General features: G+C 40.8%; 1 protein-coding gene across 2 annotated transcripts in view; it reads right to left on the reverse strand.

Annotated features, from left to right (window-relative positions):
• UBE2R2 (ubiquitin conjugating enzyme E2 R2) overlaps positions 1 to 12,429 on the reverse strand; it is a 93,849-nt gene extending 81,420 nt beyond the window's left edge. Inside the window, exon 1 of one of the 2 annotated variants that reach the window (XM_073805657.1) lies at positions 11,577 to 12,429. In XM_073805657.1, coding sequence (XP_073661758.1) covers positions 11,577 to 11,653 — 77 coding nt within the window. In that variant the 5' untranslated portion in view covers positions 11,654 to 12,429. The remainder of the gene's footprint in view (positions 1 to 11,576) is intronic. The other variant, XM_033857975.2, reaches the window with a different exon arrangement.
• Between the last annotated feature and the right edge of the window lie 531 nt (positions 12,430 to 12,960).

The raw sequence follows: 12,960 nt of genomic DNA on the forward strand, positions 1-12,960 counted from the left end.
TGAATTGTACATTTAAATGGGTGAATTGTATGTAAATTATATCTCAATAAAGCTGCTATTTTTTTTAAAAGGAAGAAGGGAAATCTATTACAGTCTTAAGAGGCACATCACCAAATGCAATCGTGGACCTTACTGTGGATTTTGACTCAAACTAACTTAAAATTATGTCTGTGAGACAATTGGGAAAATCTGAACACTGACTGGATATTAGATAATATTAAGGAATTGTTTATTTAATAAGTGTAAGGATAATACAATTATGTTTTTAGAAAGATTCTTTATCTTTTACGGACTCCAATATTTAGGGATGAAAGGATATGATATCTGGGGTTTATTTTAAAACAATCTAATTAGGGAGAGTGGGGATTAACAGGAGAGAATCCAAGAGGTCATTCACAGTGAACTGGGTCTTAAGATACAAGCTGGAGTTCACGGACTAAAGAGGATGCGAGAAACATTGAAAAATGAAAAAGGCATTCCAGACAGGTAACGGCTTGGGCAATGGCACTGTCAAAGACCACCTATGGGGCAAGAACAGAAAATACAGTTGGAAAAGTAAGCAACAACCAGATCATGAAGGGCCTTATATGTCACACAAAGGAATTTTTATTTAATTTTGTGGAAGATGGACTGATAAGTTGTTTTTGTTTTTGTTTTTTTGGTGGGGACAGGTCAGATTAGAGCTTTAGATAGGTTACTCTGGTGGCATTATAGACTGAAGGGGCACAAAACACTGCTGTCGAAGTCCAAGTGAGTGACAACTGAATGGGAATTTACATGGTGAGAGTAGGAATAAAGATTAGGGGCTAAATACCAGAGACATGAGATACTAAAAATAACTGGATATGTGGAAAGAGGAAGCAGAAATCATCTGAACTGATTTCCAGCTTCTAGGCTTGTGTGACTAGGTAGACAATGTCCAATATCCAGGAGAATTAATATAGAAGAGGCTTATGGGAAAGGTAGAGTTCAGTTTAGTGTTTAGTGTAAGTAGGACACACTGGTGTAAATGTGTACTAGGCAGGCAAAAACTCAAGAGAGGTCTAATTAGAGATGCAGACATGTAAGTCTTCGGGACATATCTGGTAGCTGGAACAATAACCCAGGAGAGCTTGTTTGTTACAGTTCACAAGCCACAGAAATGTAACCTAATTTAAAAGTTCCCTCCCTACTCTACCTTGTTAAGAATTATTTCATTCAAGGTGTATATGTAAACAGAATGATCAAGATGTAGTTAATCTTATATTTAGGAGACTTTATATATATTGGAGAGGGGAGAAAAAAATATATATATATATATTTGGCTAAAAGTCACCAAAATTATTCTTTAACAAACTGCATGCATGCACAGTATTATCAAAGCACAAGTACAGTGATAAAAATATACTTTTCTAATTATTCTGATTCCTTTAATGTATCAAGAACCATTAAAATATTCATAATTTATTTCAAAATCCTCCACTTTATAAGAAATTCTGCACTTCTGAAATGCACTTCTAGTCTGCTTTTAAAAGATCTAATGTCTTCTGATATTCTAAAAAGTAAGGCTAAAACAAAACTGGGTTTAATTGTTTTGTTTTATTCATTAGATTTTCCAAAATGAGGTTAAGCAATCTTGATCTTCATGGGACTACAGAAGTCAAGGTTGCTATATCTAGCAGGTTTTGCTAATGCCTCTCATTATCACTGCTCCAAAATTCTTAACCTCTCCTAAATGTTTTATAATACTTAAATTATAAGAGAAGCCCTTTACAGAGATCCTAATTTGCTATATTACTATATAACCAAGAACTCAATCTTAATTTTTAGCTAAACCTTCAGTCACCAAGAACATTAGATTTAATTGAGGCAACCTGGCAACTATAGAAAAATGTCACTGATGGAAAAACCCAAATAAAATCCAATTTCTTCCAGAAAGGGAAAGCACAACTAGAAGAACTAAGCAATCCAAATATTGAGCCACTAGTCTTACCACTATGTTCTAGACGAGGGACTGAATCACCTAAGATCTAAGGAAGAAATTCAGGTATCAGTAATTTCTTGAAACTGCATGCAGAATTCGGGGGCACAACTATCATTCTCAAAGGATGTGACCTCCCTCAAAAGATAACTTATTCTACAATTTACCAATTAAAAAAAATAATAACTTCAGAAAAAAATGGTTATATAAGAAAAGGGGCAACTCATCAATTCAAAACTCAGTAAGTGCTCTCCCCTTAAAACCCTTTCAATATTAGATTCCTTAGATCTTAATCTAAATTCTACAGAATTTCCATATCTTCAGTAAGACTTCTCTTTTTTTGTCTAGTAATTTTTCCCTCATTCTTATTTAGAGTAAATGTTGAAATATGATTAACAAAGTCCAAAGAACTCAGAGTAGAAACCCTGAGGACACAGTTACTATAATTTTTTTCTTTTTAAGTTTTATTGAAGTACAGTAGATTCATAATGTTGTGTTAATTTCTGCTGTACAGCAAAGGACGCAGTTATACACATATATATTCTTTTTCATATTCTTTTCCATTATGTTTTATCACAGGATATTGGCTATAGTTCCCTATGTTATCCAGTAGGACCTTGTTGTTGTTGTGGTTTTTTTCTTTTTTTACCTTTAGGGCTGAAGTTTTCCCACAGGGGTTAGCCCTTAATGGCTTAAATATATTACTCCTACCCCTATTTAGCCAATGGGAGAAACAGCAGTTATGTGACAAGACCAAGAGGAGCCTTCTTAAGTAATAAGGTTTTTTTGTTTGTTTGTTTTAAACCCAACTACCAGACCTCAAATGAGCTTTGCCCCCTTCAGAGAAACACCTCAGAAGGCTGGCTATACACCCACTCCAACAATGCCAGACTGCCACTACTCAAAACAATTCAAGACTTCTTTTTTTGAGAACTGCCTTCAGAACCTATTACACACTTCTTAATGTTCTTATTAGTGGCAAATCTTTACTTCTTCAGTGTGGACTTTTTTTTAAAACATCCAAAGGTGATTCAGATTCAACTTGGTAAATGAGGGAAATAATCTGAGTAATAGTATATTTTAGTCAAAAATGAAATGTGAACATGAAGTATTAGACTAATTTTACCTGTGCCTCTACCAACAATTTCAAAAGTAAAGTTTCAAATCATAAGAATATTCCTTTGAATAATGACACTTTTTTATTTTGCCTTATATATATCAGGTATGGTTTCAAGTAAACTTAAAAATCTGTTTTCTAAGCTTTAAGTCACTCTGTTTCTATAAAGAATTACTACATATTGTCCAAGGTTTTGTGACTTTGCCAATTCTTAATATTATCTTATAAATGGGACCATGGTTATTTTCAATGAGGTAGTAAACATTCAATGTTTACAATCTGAATTTCTATGTATGCTACTAAATGAGCCACATAATCCAAATTATTTCAAGGGATTTATCCCTCAAATTAAGCATCAGCTGCCCATGCAGCAAATACAGAAAAGCAGATAACTGTGAAATTTTAAAATCCAAATACACAACAGACTGAAACTATGGCAATGATCTTAAGATGCTGTAATTAACGCATGAATATATGGCTTCCTCTGATGATTAAATTTTTTAACATCTTATTTTAGAATAGTTATAGATTCACAACATATATTTGCAAAGATAGTAATGAGAGATCTGTACCTTTCACTAAACTTCCCCCAATGGTTGCATCTTACATAATTATAGTCTCATATTAGAACTAGGAATTTGACACTGGTACAATATGTGAGTGTAGTTCTGTGTCATTTTATGGTCTGTGTAGATCTGTGTAACTACCAACACAATTAAGTTACAGAACTACTCCATCCACAAAGATCTCCCCTATGCTCCTCCTTCATAATCACATCCACCTCCTTCCCCCCACCCCAACATCTCTAACCCCCTAGCAACCACTGACTTGTTTTTGTTTATACTTCTGACATTTCAAGAATGTTATATAGGGCTTCCCTGGTGGTACAGTGGTTGGGAATCCGCCTGCCGGCGTAGGGGACACAGATTCAAGCCCTGGTCCAGGAGGATCCCACATGCCGCGAAGCAACCGAGCCTGTGCACCACAGCTGCTGAGCCTGCGTCCTAGAGCCCACAAGCCACAACTATTGAAGCCCATGTGCCACAACTACTGAAGCGCACACGCCTGGGGCCCATGCTCGGCAATGAGAGAGGCCACCGCAATGAGAGGCCCGCGCACCACAGTGAGGAGTATAGCCCCTGCTCGCCGCTACTGGAGAAGGCCTGCACACAGCGGCGAGGACCCAACGCAGCCAAAAATAAATAAATAAAATAAATTTATTAAAAAAGAAAAAAAAAGAATGTTATATAAATGGGACCATACAATATGTAACCTTTTGAGATTGACTTTTTTTCACTCAGTGTAATGCTCATCCAAATTATTACATGTATCAATAGTTCCAAAAGTAAATAAAGATGCTGTCAACAGAGATAAGGAACACCAGGGCTTCCCTGGTGGCGCAGTGGTTGAGAATCTGCCTGCCAATGCAGGGGACACAGGTTTGAGCCTTGGTCTCGGAAGATCCCACATGCCACGGAGCAACTAGGCCCGTAAGCCACAACTACTGAGTCTGCGCATCTGGAGCTTGTGCTCCGCAACAAGGGAGGCCGCCATAGTGAGAGGCCCGCACACCGCGATGAAGAGTGGCCCCTGCTCGCCGCAACTAGAGAAAAGCCCTCGCACAGAAACGAAGACCCAACACAGCCAAAATAAATAAATAAATAAACAGCATTCCCTTTAAAAAAAAAAAAAGGAATACCAGTTAACAGACTCAACTGAAAGAACAACAAAGTAAGTTTTAATCTTACACTGATTAAGTTTCCTATGGTGCTTAAATATACTTGGAAAAGCATTAAGACTATTATTTTAAAAGCATAAATGTCCATTGACAGATGAATGGATAAAGATGTGGCACATATATACAATAGAATATTACTCAGCCATAAAAAGAAACGAAATTGAGTTATCTGTAGTGAGGTGGATGGACCTAGAGTCTGTCATACAGAGTGAAGTAAGTCAGAAAGAGAAAAACAAATACCGTATGCTAACGCATATATATGGAATCTAAAAAGAAAAAAAAAATGGTACTGATGAACCTAGTTTCAGGGCAGGAATAAAGAGGTAGACACAGAGAATGGACTTGAGGACATGGGGTGGGAGGGCGAAGCTGGGGCAAAGGGAGAGTAGCATCGACATATATATACTACGGAATGTAAAATAGTTGGCTGGTGGGAAGCAGCAGCATAGCACAGGGAGATCGGCTTGGTGCTCTGCAATGACCTAGAGGGGTGGGATAGGGAGGATGGGAGGGAGGCTCAAGAGGGAGGGGATATGGTAACATGTGTATGCATATGGCTGATTCGCTTTGTTGTGCAACAGGAACTAACACGGTATTGTGAAACAATTATATACTCCAATAAAGATCTATTAAAAAAAAAGCATAAACCAATATTGTATTAAGAAATTTAACTCCCGCTATGATCTCCCACCATCACTTCAGAGGTGTTTTATCATCATTTCTAACCTCAAGATTAGTTTTTTTAGACATATTTCTCAACTCTAGCACCTTCCCACTCTCCCCTTCAAGTAATGAGAAAGTTGCTATTAAAGGAATCAATTTGCCAATAAAAAAAAATCCTTCTGCAATATGATTTGTTACTCTCTAATCCAAGTAGTCCAAGAACAACAACAAATCCAATTTTTCCAGTGAATTTAACAGTTATAAGCTGAAGTCATAACAATCTCTCCCCATAATTTGAAGGGACAATTACCTTGTGACCTTTAAACTTATAAAATTTAAAATAAAAATAGTTCCTTTTCAAATGCTCCATAAAGTTTCTTTTCCTTTTTTTTTTTGAACCGCACCATGCAGCATATGGGATCTTAGTCACCCGACTAGGGATCGAACCTGTGCCCCCTGCAGTGGAAGCACAGAGTCTTAACCACTGGACCACCAGGGAAGTCTCATCCATAAATTTTATTTTCTTAAAGCTCCACTTTTATACCTTCAAACAACATCCTGAGAGATAAAAGATCTCACCAAGAGAATAACACAGGCTTTAGAGTCAAGCAGTCTGGTAGTCCAGCTTGGTATTACAACTTTCTAGCTGAGGACCCCGAGCAAGTTAAACAAACTCTATGATTGTTTCCATATATATATAATAGCAGCCACACCTCACAGGAGGATTATATGAGATATTCTATTTAAAGTATGTGGCACACAGTAAGCACTCAATAAATGTTAGCTACTAATATCTATATTACTGTAATAAGGATAGTAGCGTGTATCTGCAATTAGATATGACCTTCAGAGTTTTAGCATGTTCTAAGTGCTCATTCTACTTACCTTACCAATAGGTTTACAACAGAAATTTAATTTATTGGATTGTAACAAAAACATTTTTATATTTGTTATTAAAACAAATCAAGTAAAGGTGCTTAAAGTGGATCTTCATTTTCTATCTTAAATACATATTCCCAAATCTGAATATTCCAATTCTCATATGGAAGAATATTTATGTAAAATCAAACCTTGGCAATCCAAACTAAAATTATCTCTTCAATTTAGTATCTATCATTCCATTCACTTCAGAATCAATTAGTTTAAAGAAACATTAAGCATACAACTCTGAATAACAATTTCTCTCTGAATAAAGCTGAAATGAATTAATTCTGTGTTGACAAAACACTTTCAAAGAGGCTCAGCTCAGTCTTATTTGGATATCTATGTAGCTGTACACGAAACAGTCCAAAAGAATTTCAGGAACATAAAAGAATTAAAACTTTTAAATAGGACCTTTCAGCAAGATGGAGTTCTATAGTCGTAAACCCTGAATTTGTAACTCTTCCTGTTATTTTCCCATAACTAGATTAGCAGAAGTAGGCCAATTTCTTAGGTGATCTCCTTTATTTCACCTGTCTCCAACAGATTCTTCTGGAAACTTAGACTAGGACCACTAATACTAAGTTGCAAAGATGGAACAGAACATTTCATCATGACAAACTGTGGTTATGTTGACCAATGTGCTAACTGGCCTTAAAACTCTGATTTTAATTACCATTACAATTCTGTCAGTAACACCTACACCTCACATTTCTGTATTTCAAAGTCTGCACAAAGATTTTTATGAAGATCATTCATAAAAGCTCTAAGGTTATCAATGTCCGAATTCTTTTCCTTACTAACTAAAAGGTAGTAACACTTCCTACAGTGCTTGCCTTTGATGTGTGTTCGATAAATATTGTTTACGAACACAAACCTCTGAAAAAGGGGAATCAATAAGCAGCAAAAAGTACTGAGGACACAAATCCTTGGTTCAAAAAGAAATAATCCTTATTTTATCAAATTTAAGACACTGATGCTGGCATTTAAAAAAATTTTATCAGAAGATTTCAATGGAAGGGTCTCTTACACCTAGGTCACTAGTGTCAGCTGGCTGATGGCAATTCTAAGACTTCATGGACTCATTCCAAATTTGAGAAGTGAAACTAGAAAAATATGCATCTTGGAATCAACTTAATACAGTAAAAGCATACTCTATGAAATACTGAGGTGTTATATTTGCCAGAGGTGGGGGCTGGGGATAGGGGACTAAAATTGCATTTAGTGCCCCAAACCACTGGACATTAACCACGTTTCCATTTACAATGTTGCTTTAGTTCACCCAGCACTCAAGACAAGTTCAGCTTCCAGAAAAGGTAACAGCTAAAAGCCCAAGAGGTGTTCTTAAAGCAACTGGGGAAAAACTTAAAACTAAGAAAATTTTAACTGACTGATTCATCATAAAATTGTTTTCTAAAAAAACAGCAATACTTTTATAATGTCAAAGGTGTTTGTTTAATTTTGTTTTTAAAGTTGCCAATCCAATCCCTTAAAACAGAGATTCTTTTTTGTTGTTTTTTTTTAAAATATTTATTTATTTATTTGGCTGTGTCGGGTCTTAGTTCCCAGACCCTTGTCCCCTGCATTGGAAGGCGGAGTCTTAACCACTGGACCACCAGGGAAGTCCCAAAAGAGGGATTCTTAACAGGTCAGTTAACCATCTGAAAATGCATACAAACTACTTTCTGTGTCCTCATTGTCTTTTGAAGAAAATTTATCAAGTTCTCAAAAGGATCCCTACACCAAAAAGACTAACAGTTGCTTAGAAAAATTGTTTCAACTGTATGTTAAGAATTTTAAAGTCATAAAATAGAATGTGCTATATATAATCTGAAGACCATTGCCAGGCACAGAGGTTAAGTTTGGTAGTTTGATGTGTTTTTTTTTTTTTTTGGGGGGGGTGGCATGCAAAGAATACATTCATTTACTCTAGAACAAATGAAAATAATGCATGTCCTTTATTTTAAAAAACAACTATTGAAGAGTTTCTTTAATACAAAACAAAGCGGTAAGTCTGATGAAGAAGATCCTATTAAGGAAAACTTTGAGTATATCACAAATACTTCCTAAATTTTGTTAGTTGGGAGTTATCCAAAAAAGAAACACGCCTATATTTCATTCTCTTACATTACTGAATAAAACCAAAACTACAAAAACTGCAATACTTTAAACATTCTGCATCACTTAAACTTCAACGTTATTCCTATCATGAAAGAGTCACTCTCATTTTCTGGTATCTAGACTCACTGCTATTGTGCATTTAGATAAATAATGCAGGCGTTCCAAGGAGGTTCTATACTAAAGCAGCCACACTAAGTTATGATCATTATCAGGACTTACTTGAAAAGACAGTTCTTTTTAAAGGAACGGAGGTGAACGTGTTAAAAGTCATCACTAACTGCTCACTTGATCGACAAGTTATTCTTCCAGTAACATAATAAAATTCCAACTTGCTCCACATTAGCAAAATTAAGTTCAGACGTGTTCTGGGTGTTCTAAGTCATCTCCTACTTTATGTTCTATAATGTTTGACCCCAGAGGAAAAATTCGAAGCAGCGAAGAAATTCACTGGGTGAATAATGAGATCAAGAAATTAGACAAAAAGATAGTGAAGCCAAAGAAGAGTTTATAACATGCAGAAAATCAGACACAAGAAACTACCTTTGCCCATCATATATCTAGATTCCCCCTGCCCACCCAAGCTAAGAATCATACAGATTCAAGATATTTAAAAAAGAAAAATAGGATGAAAAAACAAATTTGTGAAATACAGGTCTCACAAATCTCTACTACAACAGATGCCACAGTTAAAACAGACTGGAACCAACTATTTCATGATGAAAAAGATCAGTTAGAAGCCTATTAATATGTAAAAAGTAAAGGAGTTACGTTATGAAAAATTTAAAGAATGACTGGCAGCCCACTGCCTTCGGAAACTGTAATGCAAAATAGAAAAAAGAGTTTAACTTGAAAATATTGATAAATTATATTAAATGTTCAAGGACCCCCATTTGATAAGGGAGAACAGTAGTACAGAAAAGTCTGTGCCAACTTTTAACTGCAGCTGTAGTGAAACACACTAAAAGCCTTGTTTCACAAAAGCAGTGAAATAAAAAACAATGGTTTTAAACTTATCACCAGTGTCAACTGCTCATGACCATAAATTTGCCTTTTTCCAACGAAGAACTTTGGTATAAAAAGCCAAAGTCCTTTGCCAAAAGCAGAAGAAACAAAACTGGCCAAAATTCTTACACAAGACTAAAACATTAAATCTGTTTAAGAATTTTCATATATTTTTTTACATGTCACAATTAAAGGTAAAAAAAAGATTAAGATATCTAACGCAACAAAATTGGAGATCAAACCATTCTTTTTAAATAAGACAAATTAAAAAGCAGTTAGTTTAAATCAGTGTATACTACAGGGAATCCTCCTTCCAAACTACCTATTCCAAACTGAGAGGGGTCACCACACTCCCTTCCCAATTACTTAAGCAAAAATATTACAATTTTTAACCCATTATTTCCTTCCATGTACAGTTTGTTGTTGTTTTGTTGTTTTAACAAACTGCATAGGAATAAGATCATTCTAGCTAGTATCCATTTATCTTGACTACTGATTGTCCCAAACAATGATACTTTTTGGAAATTAAACTTCATTTCACTAAAGTTAGCCAGTAGATTTTGCAAGTATCTGCATCTGAGTACAGCGTATGGTGACCACAAAACATGAAGCATACAGTTGGTATACACGATATTCTAAACACTGAATACATGTTTTTAACTAGGTATTTAGTGACTATCAGAGACATGAATATTAAACATTCCCCTATCAATTCCTGACATTTTCTACAAAATAGACCCAATTTCAAGCCTGAAACTGAGGCTTCTACCTTTAGAGGAGTAGAAACTAAAGTAATTGGGTACTCCTTAAAAATACACGTAACTACATGACTAAGATACTCATTTAAAACTTTTGCCAAGATAGCCCCTCCCTTCAAAACAAACCAAGACTGACTCACAGCCCTATTTTACTTAATTTTGGAAACAAAAAATTAAATTAAATGAATTCCTAAGCACTCTTTTCCTCTCTCTGTTCCCCCACCATTTAAAGCATTCGACCTTCAACCTGTGATTTGCCCCTTAAAAAATGGTAAAATAAAAACAAAAACAAAAAGAAAAACCCCTCAGTATCTCCAAGTTATCTGTCTTGGAATAAAGAAACTACTGGATTCAGGAATGATAATAACCACTGTTCTAACATCCTGGAAAACAACAGAAACAATGTCTATGGTCGTTAAGGAGCGGTCCTACTCTGCGAAACCATCCGTAAGACCACCCCCCCCCATTTGCTAGAGTTAACCATCTGAGCGAAAGGTTTCAATTTTGTGTCCCTAAAGTGGGAAACTCTCTCTCTACATAACATGTACCGCCCTCTGTGGATATTTCTACATGGGAGGCGGGGGGTGAGGGGAGCGGGGGCAGTAAAGTTGGTGGCAGGGTGAGGACAAAGGGCATTTTGAAACACCACTGAAGTAAATACAAAACGAGGACAGAAAGGGGGCTAAATTACAGTTCCCTCAAGTGGCTAATGGCAAGAAAATGCAGGCACCCTTGTTTAGCACCCCTAGGGTTCCTATTCTCCATTAACGCCCGCTGGAATGCGAAGCTGGAACCACCAGTAGGCAAGAAGCCCATCAAACCCCCCAAATGTCAGGCCACTAAGCAGCCTCCGGAATGACAGGCCGGTACCCCTCCCCCACCCCACCCCCAAAAAAGGTCCAATCCCATAAGTGCAGGTCACTCTGCCCTCTGGGGTAGTTCCAGCCGGCGCAGAGATGGGAAGACGAGAGGGGAAAGCCAGACCACCTCTCTTTACGTACACCCTCGGCTGGTGAAACAAAACAAAGACCGCCCTCCTCCTCCGGTAGCCACTACCCTAGCCAAAGAGGCTTTCCTATTTCCCGGTGCAGTCTGGCCTCCCGCCCCCGCCCCCATGACAAAGAAAAGGGACTTGGTGAGCGAGCGAGGCCTTCCTGCCTCCACCGATGGGGGGAGGGAGCTGCCGAGGTGAGCAGCCCCCTCCGCTCACCCGCGCTCCCACTCTCGGCCGGGGAAACTACCGAAAGCGGCAGCCTCCACCTGGGGAAGCCTGGTCTGAGATGGGGTCGGAGGTACCTTGAAGTAGCCGCCTTCGTAGAGGGTGTTAGGGGGTCCGAAGATGGCAACCTCCCAGTTGTAGAGGTCGGATTCATCCACCAGGGTGATCCGGAAGCCCTCCACCGGCTCCTCTTGAAGGGATTTCAGCTCGAGCATCAGGGCCTTCTGCGAACTGGTCATCTGCTGCTGGGCCATCGCGGCGACGGCGGCGCCGGGCCGGGGCCCCAGTCCTCACGCACCGGCCGGGCCGGACCAGGCCCCTCCCCTCCGCTCCGCTCGCCCTCGGGCGGCCCGCACCGGGCCCCTGTCTTCACACGCCCGGCGGCCCGGACCAGGCCCCAGACGGCCCGTGGGCCGGCCCGGTTCCTCCTCACACACGACGCGGGCCGGGCCGGGCCCTTCTCCTCACACTCGGGCCGGGTGGGGGAAAGGTGGAGAGAGTTAGAGAAATTCGCTCCGGGTCCCGGGCCTCCCCCCCCCGGAGGGGGCCTCAACTTGGCGGGGGGGGGGGGGAGAGGAGGTGGAAGCGGAGGAAGGCGGCGGAGGGCCGGCGATGGTAAGCGGACGGGGCCGAGCCGGCCCGGGAGCGCCGCGCTCGCTCGCCCTCTCGTTTCCTCCGGGGCCGCCGGGGCCGAAGGGCGCGCGGGGCCGAAGGGCGGGGGGGGGAGCACGGCACGCGGGGGTCTCGCGGCGGCGGCGGCGGCTGCGCGGGGGGAGGGGCGACGGCGGAGGAGGAGGAGAAGAGCAAGAGCGCCTCGCGCCGCGGGAGCGACGGAGCCGAGAAGAAGGAGGGAGGGAGAGTGGGAGGAGGGGCGCACGTCGGGAGGGAGGGCGGCTCTCGGCGGCGGGCGGCCCGACGCGACGCGCGTGCGCGCGCCCCTCCCTCCCCCGCCCTCCTCTCCCTCCTCCTCCTCCTCCTCCTCCTCCTCCTCCTCCTCCTCCCCCCTCCCACTCCCCCTCCCACTCCTCCCACTCCTCCCACTCCTCCCACTTCCCTGCCTCCTCTCCACCGCCCCGCGCAGTGGCGGCGCTTTGTGACGCCTGGCGAGTGTCCCCCGCCCTTAAAGGGCCAAGCGGCAGTGGGGGGGTCGAGGGTGGCAGTGGGGGTCGAGGGTGGCAGCAGGGGATGCCCTTGGCCCCAAAATGACGGCTGTGCGGCTTGACGCCGCGGTTCCAAACGCGCGCCCCGGAAGGGACCTCTGTCCTCGAGCTGTCATCGCCCTCCTCCCCACTACTTGTATGCACTGGCCTCCCGCAGTCATCCTACGAGCCCCAGATCCTCTGCAGGCCTAACCCCCCGCCCCCCGCGCCATGACACACAGTCCGTCGTCCCCGCACTCAGTAGGTGCTTGACAAGGATGTGCTGACAATGTGGGTTTTGTCGGTGCAAACAAGCTTCCTG

Source organism: Tursiops truncatus, chromosome 6 (genome assembly GCF_011762595.2).
Source record: "Tursiops truncatus isolate mTurTru1 chromosome 6, mTurTru1.mat.Y, whole genome shotgun sequence".
Classification (NCBI taxonomy): domain Eukaryota; kingdom Metazoa; phylum Chordata; class Mammalia; order Artiodactyla; family Delphinidae; genus Tursiops; species Tursiops truncatus.